The sequence below is a fragment of the Vipera ursinii genome (genome assembly GCF_947247035.1).
Source record: "Vipera ursinii genome assembly, chromosome: Z".
In the NCBI taxonomy this organism is placed as follows: domain Eukaryota; kingdom Metazoa; phylum Chordata; class Lepidosauria; order Squamata; family Viperidae; genus Vipera; species Vipera ursinii.
The window spans coordinates 47,844,369-47,867,697 of record NC_139517.1 but is presented as its reverse complement, the minus strand read 5'-3'; the positions used below and the strand labels follow the sequence as shown (position 1 = coordinate 47,867,697).

Here is a 23,329-nt window from a genome sequence, read left to right as displayed (position 1 = left end):
GACATGCTGGTACAAAGTGCAGACAGAAAAATTAAAGACAGAGATGGCTCTACTTTAAATCTCTTATTTATAAAACATTCTAACCTGGAAAGATTTGGAGAAATAGTAGAGAAATGAATGACAGTAAGGTGTACCATTTCTTGGGCAACTTCCTCAGCCACATCCTTATATAGCTCGAAGTAAAACTCCAAGGCATTGTTGTCCTTGTACTTTCCATGCAGTTTTTTAGTGTCATCCATCCGTAGCCAAAGCTTCAAAGTGGTCTTAATACCATCATCCTCTTCAGCTAGTTCAACGTGGACTCCTGTATCCTCATGGAAGAAGGAGTGGTCTAGAAGATCCTGGATGGTATATCTGCAGGGAAGATAGGGAAACAAGTTGAATTTAAACAATTCTGCAAAATGAAGGTAACAGAAAGTAAGTTTGGATTCACAGATTGTTATTTCAATATTACTTAAAAGAGATACCTAGGCCAGGATCTTCATAAGTACCGTATATACTTGAGTATAAGCCGAATTTTTCAGCCCACTTTTTGGGCTGAAAAATCCACTTCGGCTTATACTCCAGTGAACAAAAAAAAAGAACTTCCACCCCTGTTTGGAGAGCTGCTGCTTTCATCAAACATGGACGAAGGCAGCAGCTCTCCAAACGGGCTGCGGCGGTTTGGAGAGCTGCGCGCGCAGCTCCACCGCCACCTCTGCAAGCCTCCGCTGAGAGAATGGGGCGGTGGAAGCTTGCCACCCATTTTCTTGGCGAAGACTTCTTTCGGGGGATGCAGCCTCTGTCACCCGCTTCTCTCAGCTGGGCAGCTGAGAGAAGGGGGCGACAGAGGCTGGATCCCCCGAAACAAGTCTTCGTCGCTGAGACAATGGGCGGCAAGCTTCCCCGCCCCATACTTCGTGGAGCGCTCCAACGCCTCGTTCTCTCGTCTCAGCGGAGACTTGTTTCGGGGGATCCAGCCTCTGTCACCCCCTTCTCTCAGCTGGGCAGCTGAGAGAAGGGGGCGACAGAGGCTGGATCCCCCGAAACAAGTCTTCGTCGCTGAGACAATGGGCGGCAAGCTTCCCCGCCCCACACTTCGCGGAGCGCTCCAACGCCTTGTTCTCTCGTCTCAGCGGAGACTTGTTTCGGGGTATCCAGCCTCTGTCACCCCCTTCTCTCAGCTGGGCAGCTGAGAGAAAGGGGCGGCAGAAGCTGCATCCCCCGAAACAAGTCTTCGTTGCTGAGACAATGGGCGGCAAGCTTCCCCACCCCACACTTCGCGGAGCGCTCCAACGCCTTGTTCTCTCGTCTCACGGAGACTTGTTTCGGGGGATCCAGCCTCTGTCACCCCCTTCTCTCAGCTGGGCAGCTGAGAGAAAGGGGCGGCAGAAGCTGCATCCCCCGAAAGAAGTCTTCGTCGCTGAGACAATGGGCGGCAAGCTTCCCCGCCCCACACTTCGCGGAGCGCTCCAACGCCTTGTTCTCTCGTCTCATGGAGACTTGTTTCGGGGGATCCAGCCTCTGTCACCCCCTTCTCTTAGCTGGGCAGCTGAGAGAAAGGGGCGGCAGAAGCTGCATCCCCCGAAAGAAGTCTTCGCCGAGAAAATGGGCGCTGAGATTTTCTCGGCGAAGACTCACCTTCTCCCGTTCACCTTCAGCAACTCCGCCAGGCCCGTCCAGTGCCCTGCTAGCAGAGCTTGACAAATGCAAAAGCTGCTTTGGTTAAACACTGGAAGGTTTAGTGATTAACCCACCCCACCCCACCCGGTCTTCTTGCTGTTTCTCCCCATCCTCACTCCTACCCACAGGGGCTCTCTGCCTCTTCTACTACTTCTTTTTCTTTCTTTCTTTTTTGCTGAGGTGTGCGTCTCTCTCTCTCTCTCTCTCTCTCTCTCTCTCTCTCTCTCTCTCCCTCCCTCCCTCCCTCCCTTCCTTCCTCCACACACACACATTCTTCAGTAAAGAGATTCACTCGATCCATGGTTTCAAGGTTGGGGTAGAGAAATCCCGGTTTGTTTCAAGAAACCGGGGTGGTTTATGAGCCTATAGATTTTAGACTTTGCATCTTGTTTTGCTTCCTCGGTTCCCACGAAACCCGAAACTCTTTTTTTTCCCCCTCTGGTTTCTGCCCAACTGTCAACTCGTGGTAAAACAAACAAACAAACAGAAAGCCCTTGCCTCTGGTTCCTGAGGAAAGAAAAAGTTGAGGCAAGAAGTGGAGAACATTCCCTTCTTCGTTGAAAGCTGAAAGCAAACGCGCTGCAAAATTCATTCATCCTCATCCTCATCCTCATCCTCTCTCTCTCTCTCTCTCTCTCTCTCTCTCTCTCTCTCTCTCTCAAACGAATTGAACAGGCACCCAAGCTATCAGGTGACGGCGTTCACGCTTGGGTGTTTGCGCGGATCAGAAACGGAAGGAGAAATTCATTTCTGCTTGCAATTCACTATCTCGGGCATCCCTGAGAGAAGAGAGCTTTTAAAGAAGCAGCCACTTCCCATCTTTTTCATTCTTAGTTCAACTGCAGGGACCGCCGCCTTTCGTTCGGATCCCCAGGCTCTTTTGCTGGCCGGGCTTCCTTTTTTAGGGTTCCTGGGATTGCGCGGTAAATGCGCCTTTCCGAAGGGGAGTAAGTTTGGCTTACGCGCTTCTTTTCACCATGTGGGATCGCCTGTCGTTTCAAGGGTTCTAACACAGCCTTTCTTTGCCGTTACCTTTATTTGTAACCCAGTTCTTTGTGTGTAACTGCTCTCCTCCTGTCTGGCTTTACTCAGCAGGGAAACGGAGGCAAATGCAAAAGCTGCTTTGGTTAAACACTGGAAGGTTTAGTGATTAACCCACTCAACCCCACCCGGTCTTCTTGCTGTTTCTCCCCATCCTCACTCCTACCCACAGGGGCTCTCTGCCTCTTCTACTACTTCTTTTTCTTTCTTTCTTTTTTGCTGAGGTGTGCGTCTCTCTCTCTCTCTCTCTCTCTCTCTCTCTCTCTCTCTCTCTCTCTCTGTGTGTGTGTGTGTGTGTGGTGTGTTATCTCGAACCAGATGGGATGGCAAAGTCAAATGCAAATGGGGATCTTGCAGATCTTGCCCTGCCTTTCCCCCCACGGTTACCTTCTGTTCTTGATGAGCTCACGAGTGCTCAAGGACAAAATAGGGCAGGGCAGAGCCGGCAGTTAAAAATAGGATGCAGATAAAAGGAAAGGTAAGGAGGGGTTCAGGTTGAGAGGAGGGGCTGCCTAGCCTTAGTGTAACTCCTGTTTGGGCTGACTGGGTTGCCTCCGATGGGCTCTGACAGTGGAACAGAATGGAATAGAAAATATGGAATGGAATGGAACAGAACGTAGAACAGAATAGAATAGAATAGAATAGAATAGAATAGAATAGAATAGAATAGAATAGAATAGAATAGAATAGAATAGAATAGAATAGAATAGAATAGAATAGAAATATAGAAAGTGAATAGAATAGAATAGAATAGAAATATAGAAAGTGAATGGAATAGAATAGAATAGAATAGAATAGAATAGAATAGAAATATAGAAAGTGAATAGAATAGAATAGAATAGAATAGAATAGAATAGAAATATAGAAAGTGAATAGAATAGAATAGAATAGAATAGAATAGAATAGAATAGAATAGAATAGAATAGAAATATAGAAAGTGAATGGAATAGAATAGAATAGAAATATAGAAAGTGAATAGAATAGAATAGAATAGAATAGAATAGAATAGAAATATAGAAAGTGAATAGAATAGAATAGAATAGAATAGAATAGAATAGAATAGAATAGAATAGAATAGAATAGAATAGAAATATAGAAAGTGAATGGAATAGAATAGAATAGAATAGAAATATAGAAAGTGAATAGAATAGAATAGAATAGAATAGAATAGAATAGAATAGAATAGAATAGAAAGTGAATAGAATAGAATAGAATAGAATAGAATAGAATAGAATAGAATAGAATAGAATAGAATACAAAAGAAATATAGAAAGTGAATGGAATAGAATAGAATAGAAATATAGAAAGTGAATAGAATAGAATAGAATAGAATAGAATAGAATAGAATAGAATAGAATAGAATAGAATAGAATAGAGAATGGTAATAAGAATAGAATAGAATAGAATAGAAATATAGAAAGTGAATAGAATAGAATAGAATAGAATAGAATAGAATAGAATAGAATAGAATAGAATAGAATAGAATAGAGCTGGAAGGGACCTTGGAGGTCTTCTAGTCCAGCCCCTTGCTCAAGCAGGAGGACCTATACCAGTGGTGGTGAACCTATGGCACGCCTGCCAGAGGTGGCACTCAGAGCCCTCTCTGTTGGCACGTGCACCACCACCGCTGCCAGCAGCAGGTCCTTGTTGGTTGGTGGACTGGAAGAAAAGGGAGGGGGAAGCATTTTACATGCGTGCATGCGCGCACGGGGTCACGAGCAGGCACATGCTGCAAAGGGGGCAGGGCTAGTGCCTGCGTGATACTCACTAGCCCAGCCCCGTTCTCACGTGGTGCGGTGCCTTGTATCTGCACCCTGCGGCACGGCGGTTGGCGTTTTTGTGCCTTGCGGTACGGTGGCCCATTTTTTGCTCCCCCTTTTTTTTCGTGCCAGAGGCGGCACTCAGAGGCGCCTCCCTGTCCCCTCCCCCGAGGGCACCAGAATGCCGATGCTGCCTTGGCACTTTGTGATAAACAAGTGGGTTTTGGCTTGCGGTTTGGGCACTCGGTCTCTAAAAGTTTCGCCACCACTGACCGATACCATCTCAGACAGGTGAATGTCCAGTCTCTTCTTAAAAACCTCCAGTGATGGAGCACTCTTGATTTCTGGTGGCAAGCTGTTCCACTGGGCAGCTGAGAGAAAGGGGCGGCAGAAGCTGCATCCCCTGAAAGAAGTCTTCGCCGAGAAAATGGGCGCTGAGACGCCTCATTCTCTCGCTCAGCGGAGACTTCTTTCGTGAGATCCAGCCTCTGCCGTGCTGCACCGAGAACAGCAAGCCGCCCCATTCTCTCGGCGGAGCACTCCACCGCCCCATTCTCTCGGCGGCTTGCCACCCCGTTCTCTCATCTCAGCATGGGGATGCTGTAACAGTTCTAAGTGTGATTTTTTTTCACACTTACAACTGTTTTTCAGTGTTGTTGTAACTTCAAATGGTCACTAAACAAATTGTTGTAATTTGAGGACTACTGTATTATAAATAGGCAGTGAATTTTTTCTATCCATTCCTTATCTAGGTCTGCCCATAATTTCTACCCATATCTACTCAGATTACTTTTGATTACTTTACCAGATATTATGGAATTTTTAAAAGGGGTGCAATATGCACTTTTGCACCCACAGGCAGACATGCATGTACAAGCCACAAAACATCAGCAATATTCATTGATTTAGCATAATCACATAAGCAACTATGCTGTTCCCTACCTTTCATTTTTGTTCATTCGGATACAACCTTCAATTATCTCCTTTAGTTCAGGCACCTTCACCTTGTAAAAACTGTTTGGTTTCATACCCTGTTTTGAGAAATAAGAAAGAGGATCAATTTGGGGTGGGGGGTAGAAGGGAGAATAATATAGGCATTCAATCCCTTCTCCTCTTATGACGATGAATCTTGCTTGCCTTTCCTGCTATGGAGAAAAAAGGCAGTTGCTTAGCTCTTTTCTGTAAAACTTTCTATTTACCTGGGCCAACACCCTAAACTACCGTAATCTGGATGCCTGGAACCCATTTCAGTTTTCAATCAATTTTCTATTAGAATAAAAATAATTCCAAAATGGGATACAATAAAATAGACTAAATTAACTCTGACTCTGGCCAATGGAACAAGACTTCTATCTAAAATATGAATGTTTTCAAATAGGTTGGACTCTCATTTATCATCTCTTTTTACCAATTTAAATCTCAAATTAATATGAAATATGATGTTACAAGAAAAGCATTTGGCCAGAAACTAGGAGCAGAGAGTTGCACTCCTCATAAATTCAACCCTATTTTATTGCCATAGCTGCTCTTCACTGGTCCTAATTAGCAAAATGTTATTCTAAATCCAAAATTGCACTATAACTCAGATTCCTTAGAAAGTAATCATGGGAAAGTTCCTTTCCAATGCAGAAGGACACTGCAAGAGATGGAGCCAAGAATGTAGAGAAATGAGAGAAGGTGGAGGTTGTTATCTTACCGAGGTAACCTTACGATAGATCTGCGCGGCATTCTGGCATTCTGAATAGGGGTATTCTGAGGTTGCCATTTCAAGCATGCACATGCCAAAGGCATAAACATCCACTGCTTCATCATATTTTTCTTCATACATCTCTGGAGCCATGAATTCAGGGGTTCCTGGAAAAGGAAGGAAAGGATTTACCTGAGACTCAGACCTTTAAGTGAAATCATGGCAGCATCCAGGACTTCTGAAATTAAAAAAATCTTTAAACCATCTCCAGTTAACATCTCAGCCAATAATGCCCAGATCTACAACATTTTTAAACAAGCCCTGGGCAAAACCATTCATATTTAACCATGAGATATACAGGTAATTCTTGACTTATGACCACCGTTGAGCCCAAAATTTCTGTTGCTATATGAGACACTGGTTAAGTGAGTTTTGTCCCATTTTACAAGATTATTGAGCTCATTTGTTAAGTGAATCACTGCAGTTGTTAATAACATGGTTGTTAAGTGAATCCAGCTTCCCCATTGATTTTTCTTGTCAGAAGTTCACAAAAGATGATCACATGACCCCTGGACACTGCTGTCATAAATATGAGTCAGTTGTCAAGAGTCCAAATTATGATCATGTGACCACGGGGATGCTGCAATGGCAATAAGTGTGGAAAATAGTCATAAGTCTCTTTTTTTAGTGCTGTTGTAGCTCTGGTCACTAAATGAATTGTTGTAAGTCAAGGACTATCCATATAAAGGCTATAAATGACCCATTTAGCTCAAGGGCAACAGTAATACATTATCCAAGCAGGCTTCTGAGAATCAAGAAATACTTAAAGTACCGATTCTGTCCCATAAGGTTTTGCTTAAAAGATTGTATCTTCCATAGGAAATTCAGAATAGGACTTGACAGGACAGGACAGAATAGAATTCTTTATTGGCCAAATGTGATTGGACACACAAGGAATTTGTCTCCAGTGCATAAGCTCTCAGTGTGCATAAGCTCTCAATTCCAACAAATTTCTGTCTTTTAATACTACCATCAACTCATGTTTATTTCCAAACTTTGGAAGCAAATAGATCCAAATATTTTAGAAGGGTAATCCTAATAATTATTGTTACTGAATATAGTTTTAAAGATGAATGGATACATAAAGTAAGATCAATATATTCTGCTACACACTCTTTACCCATCAAGTACCTATGACACTCTTGGCAAATGAAGCACGCTTGAGTGTGGCCAGACCAAGATCTCCAATTTTAACTGAGCCAGTAGGTCCTGTAATAAAGACATTATCACATTTCAGGTCCCGATGGATGATTGGAGGGGATCGTGTGTGTAGAAAATGGAGTCCTCGAAGAATTTGTCTGCTCCATCTCTGAAGAACTTTCATCTTCATCTCCTTGAATCGCTTCAAATATCTACAAAGAGAAAGAGAGATCGATCTGGTTCAGAGCCACTTCATCATCATCATTGACTGAGGGCCACGATAGGCAGAACCTGGATGTTTTAAAAATACCAAAGGTAATTGATGAGGTAAGAGCCCCCAAAACAGTGTTCCCAAACAACCCCATAATGCCTACTCAGTGATATAACCATATGCTGACGGTTAGAAGTTTAATAGAAAATTAAAAGAAAGGGGAATAAAATGAAGTTTCCTTATCTTTGAGTTTTCTGAAGTTCTGTGAAAGAATAAAAATAAACCAAGATAAAATTTCCAATTTCATTGTTTTAGAAATATTTCTCTTTTATGATTTTAATGCATTTAATTGTGTAAGCTGTCCAGAGTCATTTATGAGATGGGCAGCAAATAAATTTGAATGAATGAATGAATGAATGAATGAATGAATGAATGAATGAATGCCATGTAGTTCATGAAAGGACCCTAGAAAAACAACCCACTGAGAAGATAATAATAATAATAATAACAACAACAACAACAACAACAATAATAATAATAAGTAGTAGTAGTAGTAGTAGTTGGAAGGGACACTGGAGGTCATCTAGTCCAACCCCCTGCTCAGGCAGGAAATCCTATACCATTTCGGACAAATAGCTGTCCAGTCTCTTCTTAAAAACTTCCAGTGTTGGAGCATTCACACCTTCTGGAGGCAGGTTGTTCCACTGGTTAATTGTTCTAACTGTCAGGAAGTTTCTCCTTAGTTCTAGGTTGCTTCTCTCCTTGATTAATTTCCAACCACTGCTTCTTGTTCTGCCTTTGGGAGCTTTGGAGAATAGCTTGAGTCCCTCCTCTTTGTGGCAGCCCCTGAGATATTGGAACACTGCTATAATGTCCCCCCTCATCCTTCTCTTCATTAAACTAGACATACCCAATTCCAGCAGCCGTTCCTTATATGTTTTAGTCTCCAGTCCCCTAATCATCTTTGTTGTTCTTCTCTGTACTCTTTTTAGAGTCTCAACATCTTTTTTACATCGTGGTGACCAAAACTGGATGCAGTATTCCAAGTGTGGCCTTACCAAGGCATTGTAAAGTGGTATTAATACTTCACGTGATCTTGATTCTATTCCACTGTTAATGCAGCCAAGCACTGTGTTGGCTTTTTTGGCAGCTGCAGCACACTGCTAGCTCATATTTAAGTGATTGTCCACCAGGACTCCGAGATCCCTCTCACAGTTACTACTATTGAGCAAGGTACCCCTTATGCTATACCTGTACATTTGGTTTTTCTTGCCTAAATGTAGAACCTTACTTTTTTCACCACTGAATTTCATTTTGTTAGATAGTGCCCAGTGTTCAAGTCTGTCCAGATCCTCCTGTATCTTAAGCCTGTCTTCTGGAGTGTTGGCTATTCTTGCCAGCTTGGTGTCGTCTGCAAACTTGATGAGTTCCCCATTTATCCCTTCGTCCAAATCATTGATGAAGATGTTGAAGAGCATGTGAGGACACTCTGACCACAATATCTATCATCCGACTGATGATCAGAGTTGATTCAAGTAATCTAGCTGGCTATCTGCTGTCTCCTTCTTTCCTTCCTGCTCCACGTGCATCCCTCCCAAAGTTGCGCTCTTGGTGGAAGATGACAATCATCTGAAATACAGTGCACCAATCTTTGGTTCAGACATACCTCCAGAACTGATTATTAGAAACTATACGAATTGCAAATTCAAACTTATTTGTAGTCTGGAGGAATTCACCTTAATGTGGCCAATTATCTTTGAAAGAAAAACTTTCTTTCATTGTCCTACAATGTAGCACAGTCCTCATTTGAATCACATTCCCACACTGATTTATGGCAAGCACTGTCTTTGCAAGCAATTAGCATCTGGAGAGATGGTTTGTTGGTTAGAAATTAAAGAAAACATGCAGGAAATCTGAAGACCTCGGTTCAGACACTTTTCTTCAGAGTAAAGATGAAAGTATCAGGCAATCTTTGAAATGTTTTCTAGAGAAGCAGCAATGCAATTAATATTTTGCTGCATAATGACCCTTTGTGTGGCTTGTAGACCTGTCCTTTAAGACAGGCTATGGGCTAAAAAAATGCCATTTCCTGAAAAAAAAAACACACCCAACATAGCCCCTTCAAGGCTGCTTTTCATCCCAGGCACCCATTCCCATCCAATCTATTCTGTACTCACGTTTTGAGGGTGCCCGAGGTCATGAGTTCTGTCACCAGTACAATGCAGACTTGTCCTTTGATGGAAGACTTCCATGAGTCATAGAAACGGACAATGTTAGGGTGTTGGAGTCCCTTCAGCATCTCTACCTCTTCACTGAAGCGCTGCCTTTCCATTTTGGACAATTTCCGTGTCTGACAAACATGAAGAAAAGAGAAAGAGGCTTGAGAGCCCAGTGCCATTTTTGAGGCAGATGAATTCACATAAATGTTTTTAGACTTTGAAATCAAATGTTCACATTTTAAAATGGTCACATTTCATTTCAAACTAGAATTTTGAGAGACATTTTTATTCACAATATTCACCTCCAAGAAATGAGTCCTTTGAAGGGAATAATTTTCCTCTGCCTTACTTTTCCAGATGATCTCATGAGCGGACTATTAGGCATCCATCAATGCCTATCTATCCCTTTTAGTTTTCCCAGATCAGTTATCTTTATCTCAGTGGAATAACTATTTTTTTATTTTATTTTTTATTGCTTTTATGAAAACATATATTTAAACAAAAAAATACATATAAAAAACAAGACATAACATAAACAATACAATCAACAAAAATACAAAAAGAATACTTAACCTCCGTTATTCCTAATCTTTCTAATCATTTTCAGGTGACTTCCTCAAGTCCCCCCTATCTGCGTTTCATCGTAAATCATCATTAGCAATTTCTATTTCATAATTTTAAATCATATTTAATAACTATCTATATTTAATTTCTTATCATTTAACAATCATTGTTTCATATTATCCTTAATACTAAACACTAAACTCTAAAACTACAACCTATAAACACTTCCAAGTCCATTTCAAACTAGTTGATATGACAATATTTCTTCAAACAGTCCTTGAATTTCTTCCAATCTTCTTCCACCGACTCTTCTCCCTGGTCACGGATTCTCCCAGTCAGCTCAGCGAGTTCCATATAGTCCATCATTTTCATCTGCTATTCTTTCAGTGGAATAACTATTGATCTGAGTATCAGGAACTTATTACATGAAACATAACCAAAACTGTTGCCAGCAGACTACTGTACATGATTAGCTGTGTGATATCCTCTACGGTCTTCACATATCTATCTAATCCTCCAGACTTCACAATTAGTTTTCATTTACTGAGCTTGTCCATCCTGGCCTTCTCCCTGTCACTTGGTGTCTTTCAGGATCTCAGACATTGGACATTGGAATATGTTCATATTCCTCACAAGCTTATACTTTTAATTGGCTTTGTCCCATTTTCTGCTTTTGCTGCTTGAGATATTTAACTCATATCTTCTTTACTGTTTATCCTAACATTTTTATATCTGGAACTGAGAAACCTACTCCTTATAGACCTCACCAGCAAGCTTGCCATATTGTTTTATTTATGGCTGTCTCTTAGCTAACTTCTCTTATGGTAACTGCTCCAGTCAGCTGTAGACTATACAAAAAGGGACTGAGATCCATTAGATACTGGCATGGAAAATTAAACAGAGTTAAATAATCCCCTTAGGAAAATTGAATTTTGAGGATATTTTGTATTCATATTTTTTAATCAGAAGAGAGGTCAGTAAATAGTGATTAAGGAAAATATGTAAACAATTATACTTCTTTGGGAAAGCACATTCTGACTTATTATACAGCAGCATCAATATTATTTCCTAAACTTACTTGAAGTTTTTAACTAAGCACTGAATTCAACTGTGAAATAATACAGGTCTTGGGAAAATACAAAGAATATGTAGTATATTTGAATCAGGTAGTTAGAACAAGGACCCAAAGTCTTTCTAAATTTATCTCAGTTTTAACCCCATCATATCTCATCTCCTTCTACAAAAGAAAAGCCAGACAGAATCTTATTCAATTCATGGGCAATATTGAGCAGAAATTAGGAAGAGAATGGGAGGGAAAAGTGGAGAATTAGACCTGATCTATCTATGCAAAATTATGAGTTATAATTAGAACTGATAGAGGGCTGAATTTATGAATGTTCCTTTATATCAGGATTGTGCAACCTCTGTCAACTCAAGAGTCAGAGCAGGTATTCTGTGGCATGCTGAGAAATATACTACGAAAAAGGTGAGGCCAGAATCCAAAATGGAATACATTTAGGAGATTTGGGTACTTTGAAGAAGAGTTTAAAGGGTGGAACATATGCATAAGCTTTGTGCAATCAGCAGGGTACTTCTTTGGTAAGGTTTTTCTGTAACAGTCCAGGCAGTCTGCCTATGAGTAATATTTGATATTCATTTCAAAAGACCATGTTAGGTGGAAGAGAAAGCCAGCCAGCTGAAATCTAGTACTATCCAGTCTGAACCAGCATCAAATTACAAACTGGTGGTCCCTGAAGGAATACTTATTTCAAACATAAAACCAGAAACAAGTACAAAGTCCAGCAGAGCCAATAATCACTTGATGTTTTATTGCCTTTTCAGTCTTCACCACAGCATTGTATAGTAATTAATCCAGTCTCTCTTGTAGAAGAGAGCACTGGAGGAAGACTTTACAAATTTCCTTGCTCAAAGCTTGTCTACACAAATTTCCGTGGCCAACATGCTGAATGTATCTCTTTTTACAACTAGGAAGCAAAATGAAATAATCAGAAAGTCCTGGAAGATAACATAAAAAGCCAGGAATCCTGGACTCCTTTTGCCATTTTTAGAAAGAGAAAGAAGTCTAGAGCAAAGTTTATCAACCCTGCTTTTCCAGGTTCATTTTACAGCTGCAGAAAAGGAGCACTGTCATATGAAAATGTGGATTAGATATTTAGAAGATCACAGTCATCCTCACTCAAGCAACCTGTTCTTCTATGTGCAATAGCTAGATTGTCTTCGAAAAGGCTACAGGAGTGAGGGAATTAGAGGTAATGGCAGTAATCCAACTATTTGTTTTGCAAACCAGAATTGGATTCAATTGGCTAAGTGTCAAAACTGCTCCCACCACCAAGTTCTCTGTTCCATCCACTTAGTGCTGGAACAGTATTGGGTTGGAGAAGCTGACTGTGTTAAGAAATTTGTCTGTGTGCCTGTGTATATTTGCAAGAAGAAGAAAGAGAGAAAAACCAAAGTCTCAGGAAAAAAAACACACAACAGTCCATGCCTGCCCTCTTCCATATCTCAAGTAAGCATATTTGGAAGAGAAACAACAGGCAAGCAGATGAAATGTGTTAAAAAGCAGCAGTTTTGCCAGAGGGATGGTGTCTGTAATGGCCCTGTGCCCACCTGTTAGACCACACTTCCTCCCTGTGCTGGCAGGAACCGCCTCACCTCCCCATTGGCCAGAACTTCTGGTGGAGTTGGAGGTGGATCATATTTTTATACTTTGGGGTGTTTATGAAGTTTTGCTACAAATGCAGCTGTGTGCCATCAGACACTGTGAAAGCTTCATTGTATGCAGTTCAGAAGGGGCCAGAAGAAGAAATCCAGAGCTGGAACAACTTTATAAATAGGGAACATCTACTGAATAGCAAGGGCCGTACTTGTAATTTTCATGGAGGTGGAACTGTTACACAGGAGGTTCATTCCCTCATGAGAGGTCTTCTGAATTAGCTTCTGTGATAACACTTTTATGGCACTATGGCAAATGTGGGTCTGCATCCATGCATTATCTACATATTAACTGTATTCATATATCATACAAAGCCAGGATATATTTAACTATGTGTTTGTTAAATAAGCTACAACTAGCTTACACCTGGATTTACAAAGCTCAGTGGCTGGGTTCTTATACCAAGTCCAAATCACATTATGGCCTAATGCAACATGGCGGGCCCCATCTACATCACAAGACTATGTTTCTAAATAAGCTCTAAAAAGCTAGTTTGGAAACAATTAGAAATGGAAAAAATTAGTTTGGATGATATTCTATTAAATTTTCTGAACAAATAGATACAAAACTAAAATACCTACAAAATTGAGTCCATTAAGAATGTCATTGCAAAATATGTGAAATACTGTAAAAACATTAAAATGGCATTTGAGAAAAGTTCTTAGGAAAAATTCCTATATTTGGAAAAGTCAGTATAAAAATACATTTCTTAAGCAGTACAGAAATGTATGCATATACTGCTTAAGAATTTGCTTATACACATATAGGGCAAAATCTTTATAGATTAATCTTTTACTAGAAGCATGTCTATCTAACTTGGAAAATTTACCTCCTGAAATTAGAGGCATAAGGAGTGAATTCTTTAAAAGAAAACAAATTAATACAGAATGCCTGTATAAATTTAATATCTATTATATGAGATTTTGATTTCTCCTAAACAAAGGAAACCAGTTTTCTGAAATGTTCAAATTCTTGGGATTTGTACTCCCTAAGCCAAGGCAGACCCATTTCAGCTGAGCTAGTCCTTTAGAACGGAGGTTTATAAGCAATTCTATATTCCTAGAAATCCCTTCCCTTTAATTCATTTCTATTCTGAAGGAAGAAGGGATGTGTCAACATAAAATTGCCTAGCCATGGACATCACCTGGATTCTCTTAAACTGCCCAGTGATTCTGTAAATGTATGGCCCCACTTGTAGGAATTGACCAGGCTGAGTCCCTGCACATCCACAAAAGATCTAAGTCCAGACCATCTGGACTTAAAAGTAGAATTCCTTCTACTCTTATGTCCCGCTAATTTCCCTTGGCCATTAGTAGCTCAGATTCTTGTAGAGAGCTCAAGCTTACTATAAATCTTTATATTCATTTGAACTGTCTGGGTCACCTGATTTTATTGGTGCTTGACACCAGTCATACAGAGAGACTGGGTTGCTACTGAGCAAAATTAAAACTTACTAGATTGCCAGCTACCAAGATATCTTAGTGTATAATAAATTATAAAATCAAAATTCAAACCAAATAAGTTAAAAACCAATTACCAACTTCAGTTAAAATTAACCTCCATGGTTAATTTAATTTATTAAAAATAAAAATCTATGGTTAAAGATTTTATCCAAAGCAAAATTTCTTTGGATAGTGATATGGGTGGCATATAAATTTAATTAATGAATTGAAAGCATGTTTCAAAACCCTCTTAGAAGCCAACAAAATGCTGAGGTCTCTCGGTTCAAGGCAGTTGTAGAAAAGAGAGCTTCTGTCAGATGGCCCTTTGGCAACTATAAATCAGCTCCTCAGGTTACTTCAACGAGACTTAGGGCAAGGGAAAGGATCACATAGAAAAAAACACCTTTCCAAAATCAGATTAATGGGAGATACAATTTGCCACTTGATCAGTAGTTTAGGCAATATGAACTTTCATCAATCTGTTCTCATTAACAAGGCAAGATTCAATAAGATGAAATCATCTCTCAGGCCAGAGTGCATCCCCAGCTGGAGGGACTAGTCTCCTTTCTCATTGCTTGATAAACTATTAGTTTTTGTAGAAATACGAGTTGTTTAAACTGACCTACTCCAAATTACAAATTGTAGAATGATTTGACAAATGGGACTTACTGTAATTTCTTTGTTTCATTGTTGTGAGCAGCTCAGAGTCAATGAGAGTTAGGCGGTATACAAGTTTAATAAATTGGTCACACAGTCAGTTTAGACTGGATTTGGCATTTTTATTGATCTATCAAGTCTTGGAATAAGAAGATGTGGTTGATTGATGGTATTAAAGGTATCATCACAGAATATTAGCAGTTCCAAATAAAGGTACCTTTTGCAATTGAGTGAAGGCAATTTGTCAATTTCAATAGTGTATTATTATGATTATGAAAATGGTCTACAGTAGATCTCTATCCATAACAGCAAATGCATGTTTAGAAGTTTTACTTCTTGCTTCTCCCTTCCTTGCAAGTTTTCCATCTACTTCTCGGCATAGGAAAACAGCTAGCCCAGAGATTCCTTCTCAGTGGCAGGACCACAGATCAGATCTTAAGACAAGAGGTAGGGCACTGGGTTCAAACAACAGCTGTCTGAAGAGCTGACACCCAGCCGATACTATTCCAGGCCTTTGCTGCAGCCTCAGGTAATTGATATGGACCAATCTCTTAATCTTGGACATGATCAAGAATGCTTGGCCCAGAAAGGGTACCTCCTTGTAATGATATCTTCAACATTTACACTTACATACTCTGCATATTGCAACATTACTCCCCAACCAGATTCTCTTAGAGCTAGATACAGTTTTTGCAATAAAGACAGTGAAGATTCAAATTAAATTAATGGGGATTTACTCATAGGTTACCTTCTAGTCTACACATTGTTTCAGTATTGAAACTACTCTGAATGCTAGGTTTTGCTCTAGTTGTAGAGAGCATACCTGAAATAACTAAAGAAAATTTCTGTGCATATATACTGAGCTTTCTTCCCATTCTGTAAAACACTGGTTTAGTGAGGGCAGATTTTCCAGATGGGACTCCCCTTCTCTCATTTTAGAATCAGTCACTGCCCATTCATACTATCCATTTACACTATGTAGGAATCTCAGAGCTAAGAGAATGTTATTACTAAAATTGTGGAAGAATCCTAAGCACAGTAGCTGCAGTTAAAAAGAGATGTGGCCAGAACATTTGGCATCATGGATATTGGGAATAGGTGGCAAACAAATTATATTGCAATGAATGAATGAATGAACACACTGGCAGTTTACATACCGCACTGGTGATTGTACCTTCTTTTCCCACATCATTAAAGAAGTGAAGAGTAATTCCTGACATTTTCCCTTATTTTCCCTTATTTCTTGGAAATAGTGTTTTCCAAATATTTCATAGAAGTTCTGTTTCCCAGGCACCTACTTGACTGACTATATGCATATATGGATACTGGATACTTTGGAAAAGTGGGCAATTTGCAGTCCCTATGTTATTTTAATTTATATGCTTGTACCTTAAAAAATTAATACCAATAATATTAAACCAATAAATAAATACTATTATAGACATATGTCTATAATAAATAGGGACTGCAAATTGCCCATCCTACCAAAGTATCCAGTAACTGAAAAAGTCTGGCAACTTAAGAATACAGGAATAATTACTATTCTGCTTTAAAGTCATGACACCCAAAATAGCAATGTTTGCATTTTGAATGTATTTACTGAATCTTGAATCCTGATTCTGATCCCACAATATCAATCTCAAGTTTATTCTCCTTTCTCTTGGGACCACAAAAGCAGCCAACTCTTTCTTTAGTATTTGCAAGAAGATAGTCACTTCAATATTTACCTACTCCTGACATCCTCACCACTTTTCATCCCTATACTTCCCCCACCCCACAAAAGAGGGCAAGCATAAAATTGTTGCCTGAACCTCACTTCTGGAAACCAGAAATAGACCCAGACAGCCCATTTTGGATTTAGAGTCTGGGTACCAACCGCTTAGGTTTGTGGTTTGCTGACCACGGATATTTTAATAGGCAACATAATGAACAACTACAAGGGAAAAAAATAGGACAGAACATAACTTTATTTAAAGAACAAGTGACAGAAAATCCTGAGTTTCTACAAAAGTCTTCTCCACAGTCCAAGAACTGCTTTAAGTAAAAATGGGAAAGAGAGAAGGAGGAAAAGAGGGAGGGAGGGAAAGAGAGTGAGAGAATGAGAGAGAGTGAGAAGATATTGTAAATCTTGGTTAGGTTTTTTTTTTGGTTGGCTTTCTGCATAGCATCTGCAAATTGAAGAACATCACTGGAGATTACTGAAGGCCTGTGATTCTTATTCAACTGCAGTGCAAGGTCACGTGGTTGAATGGAGAGGCGGACACTTGAGCTGGGTATTGAGTCTTTATTGAGTCAGGAATGAAGCTGGGGCAAAGGGGTTACCTGGCGTCTCTTTATACCTGCCCAGGTGAATGGTGACCAATAGATTTAAACCTGGGCTTCCCGCCAGTGCAGGTGGCCAATGGATTTAAACCCTGGCTTCCCGCCAGAGCTGACCATACCCTGGGGCTGTCAACGACTCGCTCTATTCAGGCTTTCCCGCCAAAGCGGTTATAGCCTGGAGCTGTCCAGCCCCCTGCTGTGCTGACATTTCCGTGTATGCTTTAAAGGCATACACTACACCCCTTCCCCCATAGTGAGGAGTTACCCCGTCATTCTGTCTCCATAACTATATACACTTATTTACATCATACACAAAGATTTACATATACAAGATTTTACAATTGTAATTTCCTTGGTTGCTTTTCCACCCCCCTAAGAACACACATAGTCTGCGAGGTAGCTTGGAGCCTTGTGTGGCCTGCTTGATCTTCTTGGGACTGGTTCCCCTGGTGGTGTGATGCCATGCTCTCTTCCCTGTTGTGCATGTGGTGGGTTGTGGTGTGTGTGTGTGTGTGTGTGTTGCGGTGCCCGGGTTTTGTGTTCTGCTGGGTTCTGGTGACTGCCTGGTTTCTCTGTCAGTTTCCTGCCTGGGGTGGGGTTGCCACTGCCCCCCTCTGGTAACCCTCCTGGGTGTCTGCGTCTGTGTTTGTGTTGGCTCTTCCTCCTCAGCCCCCAGTGTGTCCTCTATAACCCTTTTAGGAGCCCTTTTCCTCAGCTGATCCAGGTGCCTTTTCCAAAGGAGTCCCCCCTCCACCCTTACTCTGTAGGAAAAGGGTCCTGTTTGCTCTAATATCTCCCCTGGCACCCACGGGTGACCTGTGCTATAGTTCCTAGCCCAGATGGGGTCTCCTGTGTTGAAACTTATTTTGATGTTGGGGGTCCCGGTGTCTGCTGCTACCCTGTCTGGGTGAAGCCTGTCCAGTGTTGTTATGAGGCGTCTGCCCCATCTGAGTTCCGCTGGGCTTTTGCCTGTGGCAGTGCAGGGTGTTGCATGTTGGTGTAGGAGGAATGTGGCCAGTCTTTGCTTCCAATTCCCCTGTACTATGTGCTTGAGAGCATCCTTTGTTGTCCACACGAATCTTTCTGCCAATCCATTACTGGCAGGGTGGAAGGGAGCCGAGGTGGCATGCCTAATCCCCAAGGTCCTCAGGAACACCTGGAAATCCAAGGAGGTAAATTGTGTTCCATTATCTGACATGATTACATCAGGCAGACCATGTGTAGCAAACATCCCCCTCAATGCTTGAATGGTTCCTGCTGAGGTCATGTTGCCCACAGGCACCACCTCCAGCCATTTAGAATGGCTGTCTACTGCTACCAGAAATGTGTGACCTTGGAATGGGCCTGCATAGTCTATATGCACTCTGGACCATGGTGAGTGTGTTTCCTCCCACTTGTGGACTGGTGCGTGTGGTTGTTCTGGCTGTGTCCTCTGGCATGTATAACACCCCGCTACTAGTCCTTCTATCTCCTTGTCTAATCCTGGCCACCACAGGTAGCTCCTTGCCAGGGACTTCATTCTTACTATTCCTGGGTGGCCGTCGTGTAATGACTGGAAAACTCTCTGAGCCTTGTGGGGATGATGACTCTACTTCCCCACAATAGGTATCCCTTGTGTGTGGACAGTTCATGCCTTCTGGAGAAGTAAGCAATGAACTCTTGCCCTGGTGATTTGTCCTGCCACCCACTGCTCACCCATGATTGAACCCTGCTCAGAACCTTGTCCTTGGGGGTCTCTGTGGCTATGTCCCTTGCATTGAGGGGGCATTCTGGCAGTTTCTGTATTGCCAGTATTTGGACGGCCAGTGCTGGGTCTGGCTCAGTGTCCCTTAGAGGAAGTCTGCGTGCCCCATCTCTTTGCCCGGCCTGTGTACCAATTTGCATGAGTAAGCGGACAGGAATATGGACCAGCGTAACATCCGGGGTGACAGGATCTGTGGTGTCTGCTTCTCTGTTGTAAATAACCCTAATAATGGCTTATGGTCTGTATAGATCAGGAATTCCCTACCATAAAGGTAGTCATGAAATTTCTTTACCCCAGCAACCATTGCCAGTGCCTCCATGTCTATCTGGGCATAGTTCCGCTCGGCAGCTGACAGGGTCCTGGAGTAATAGGCGATGGGGGCCTGAGTTCCATCCTCCCTTAAATGGCTGAGAACTGCCCCAATCCCATAAGGGGATGCATCGCAAGCAAGGCAGATTGGCTGGTCCTCCCTGAAGTGGGTGACTGTGGCATTGCCTGCTAACAGGTTCTTCAATGTTTTGAATGTGTTAGCGTGTGTGTCAGTCCAGTCCCAGGATGCTTGCTTGTCAAGCAACCTGTGTAAGGGTTCTGCAATTGTGGCCTTGTGTGGCAGGAATGCGTGGTAAAAGTTGAGGAGGCCCAGGAATGCCTGCAACTCAGACTTGTTTTGGGGAGTAGGGGCTTCTTTGATGGCCCTGACTTTGGATGCAGATGGGTGGATGCCTTGAGCATCAATCCTGAACCCCAGGAACTCTGTCTCAGTTACCCCAATTTTGCACTTCTCCCTTTTGAGTTTCAACCCTGCACCCCTGCACCTCTCAAGTACTACCTTCAATCGGGCTGCCAGTACGTCCTCGGAGCTGGCTGTGATCAGGATGTCATCGAAATAGGGGCAAACCCCTGGTATTCCCTTGAGGGTCCTTTCCATCACCTCCTGGAATATTCCAGGAGCCACGCTGACCCCGAACTGCAACCGGTCTACCTGGAACGCCCCTTTGTGTGTAATGATTGTTTGTGCTCTAGCAGACCCTGGGTCTACCGGCAGCTGCTGATAAGCTTGGGCGAGATCCAGTTTAGCAAACACCGACCCGCCTTGCAGGGACGCCAGAATGCTGTTTACCGCAGGAACCGGGTAAGAGTGAGCGCTCAGAGCCTGGTTGATCATCCCCTTATAGTCGGCGCAAATTCTAATTTCGCCGTTTGCCTTGAGCAGCGTTACAATGGGGGTCTCCCATTCCGCTCCATCGACTGGTGTTAGCACCCCCTGGTCTACCAGCTTATCCAATTCCCGCTCTATCTTGTGTTTTATCACGAACAGAACCCTCATGGCTTTCATTCTAATGGCTTGCACCTGGGGGTCTAACTTAAATGAAATTGGGGGACCCGTGTACCTTCCCAGCTGCCCGTCGAACACGTCCGCAAAATCCTTGCAGACAGCTTCAAGGGAAAGGCAGCTCCGCGTCTGGTGAATCCCCGTGATTCCGATGCCCAGCGCGTTGAACCACCCTAACCCCACGAGGCTGGTCCGCTGGCCTTCGACGACCAGCACACTCAATTTGCCCTCAAACCTTTTGTACTGGACCCTCACCAACACCTCCCCCGGACCTTAATGGGTGAATTTTGAAAGTCAGAGAGGGTCAGTCTGGATGGCCTCAAGGGAACCCGTTGGCCGCTCCGCTTGCAAATCTCCTTAAACGTTCTGGCGGAGGTGATGGACATGGCTGACCCTGAGTCCAGTTCCATCGTGCAGGAAACCCCTTGCAGCTTCACCCTCAATTTTATTTTTGGGGTTAGCACCGCAGGGGCGCCTGTTAAATGAACATTCGGCCATCCCGCCGTGTGGCTGACCGTCTGCCCGGCAAACGCTCCCCGGTACCTGTAGCGAACTGGAACTCTGCCTCCACCTCGTGCAGGCTATCCCGCTGCCTGCTCCTGCAGACTGCCGCAATGTGCCCGGTTTTTCCGCATGCCCGACACTTGGCCGACTTGAAACGGCAGGTAGACCGGGGATGCTGTCCTCCGCAGCTGGCGCAATGGGTAGACCGGGAGCTGTTCATGCCGCAGCCAGAACACTGGGTAGACCGGGGTTGTCCGCAGCTGCTGTGCTGGGTAGACCGGGGCCGATTCGCGCTGTAGCCGTGGAGTTGGGTAGACCGGGGGCCGTTCGCTCTGCACCTGCACTCCTGGCATCTTGCGTCTGCCGCGGCTGGTCTTGGCTCCCTCACGTTGTCTCGGTTGGAGGTGACCGGTCGCTGTTGTCGGTTGATGGCGTCCACTTCCAATTCTGCCCCGTCCACGTCGCCGCAACCGCTCAACAGGTGGATGGACTTGCCTTCCCTCGCGTTGGACTCCTCAGCCGCGTCCCAGGCTAGGAATTCCTCTTGGACATCCCTCAGGGTCAGCTTCTGTTTTGCAAAAATTTTCTGGCGCAGCTTCCTGTCCCTCAACCCGCAGTCGATCCGATCCTGCAGCCGAATCTCTAAATTCTCGAAATTGCAGAGGCGAGCTGCCTGCCTCAGGGCGGCCATGTTTTGCTTGGCAGACTCACCTGGCCGCTGGTCCCGCTTCTCGAAACGATATTGCCAGGCGATCTCGGATGTCTCGGGCTTGAAATGCTCAGTCAGTTTTTTTTAAAATTCCATTTATATCCCACCCTTCTCCGAAGACTCAGGGTGGCTTACAAGCTTAGCAGTAGCAGTAGTTTTGCCAGCAACTCATTGTAACCGACAGAGTGGATGTCGTCGGGTGCGCAGAGACCGATCGCCAACTGGTACGTTTCCGTGCCGCAGCTGCAGAGTAGCGCCGCCGCTCTCTGCCAGTCATCTTTCACCCCGTTTGCCCATAAGTAGCACTCGAGCTGCCCCACGAACGCTTCCCACTCCTCTGGGCGGTTGCTATGAAAAAGGGGATACTGACCCAGTTGTGCCATTCCGCCGTCTCGGTCATCCTGCGTCTTGATCCGGGGCTGCCGATTGGATTCTGTCCGCGGCTAGCGTTGTCCGGTGCAGGATCCCACCCTCGTCGCCAGTGCAAGGTTGCATGGTTGAACGGAGAGGCGGACACTTGAGCTGGGTATTGAGTCTTTATTGAGTCAGGAATGAAGCTGGGGCAAAGGGGTTACCTGGCGTCTCTTTATACCTGCCCAGGTGAATGGTGACCAATAGATTTAAACCCGGGCTTCCCGCCAGAGCTGACCATACCCTGGGGCTGTCAATGACTCGCTCTATTCAGGCTTTCCCGCCAAAGCGGTTATAGCGGTTATAGCCTGGAGCTGTCCAGCCCCCTGCTGTGCTGACATGCTTTAAAGGCATACACTACATGCAGCCTCCTGCAATTATGTCAATGAAATTGGGGCCAGCTTTAAGCTAAGATAATGAAATCTATCAATCTATCAATCAATCAATCATATACCAATTAAATAGAACCTTTTCCCAAAAGATCTCTGAGGAGCTTTACTTGAGTGCAAGTACTTTGTTCAGGGATTTAAATCTATTCTAGTGTAGCATTATAGAGCTAATTCTGTGTTCAAAAGAAGCCCAGAGATCACATTTGTACCAAAATCTTGCACAATACCAGACCAACAGGTTTAGTCCTCTGTCAAAACTTGCCCAGTAGGGGCAGTCAATTTTATGCCCTATAGTTTTCTTCTGGCTGAAGGACCACAGATAGCATTTAAATTCAGTTATGAGAAGGACACCATTGTTAGTTTTGAGTATATGCAGAGTGTTTTTTTCTTAGCACCTAGTAAATCATCACCATCACAACCTTGATGTAAAAAAGAAAGTTCAAGGTTACCCTATGTCAGATGCAGCCAACAACCTAATTCCCACCCAAGAAAACTGCTTTCTTACCACTGAAAAACATTCCCTTTATTTTGAGAGGTCAAATTGTAAATGTACTAAAAAGGATGGCAAGGAATACAACAGGATACAGATTCCCAGAAACAATTTTACTAACAATATCACTTGTTCATAGTTAATTTATATTCACCCCACGCTACAATCATCAAAGCCCTTGCCGTGGATATCTAATAGGGCTAGATCAGTAAGAACAGAATGTAGGAGAAATAATCAAGATCTACCCAGT

The 23,329-nt window shown here is 43.0% G+C and overlaps 1 protein-coding gene across 1 annotated transcript in view; it reads right to left on the bottom strand.

The window, feature by feature from the left end:
- WNK4 (WNK lysine deficient protein kinase 4) overlaps nt 1-23,329 on the bottom strand; it is a gene marked incomplete at its 5' end in the record, with an annotated part of 51,357 nt that overhangs the window by 18,431 nt on the left and 9,597 nt on the right. Inside the window, 5 exons of the mRNA XM_083378667.1 lie at nt 135-354; nt 5,406-5,494; nt 6,160-6,317; nt 7,342-7,562; nt 9,739-9,911. Coding sequence (XP_083234793.1) covers nt 135-354; nt 5,406-5,494; nt 6,160-6,317; nt 7,342-7,562; nt 9,739-9,911 — 861 coding nt within the window. The remainder of the gene's footprint in view (nt 1-134; nt 355-5,405; nt 5,495-6,159; nt 6,318-7,341; nt 7,563-9,738; nt 9,912-23,329) is intronic.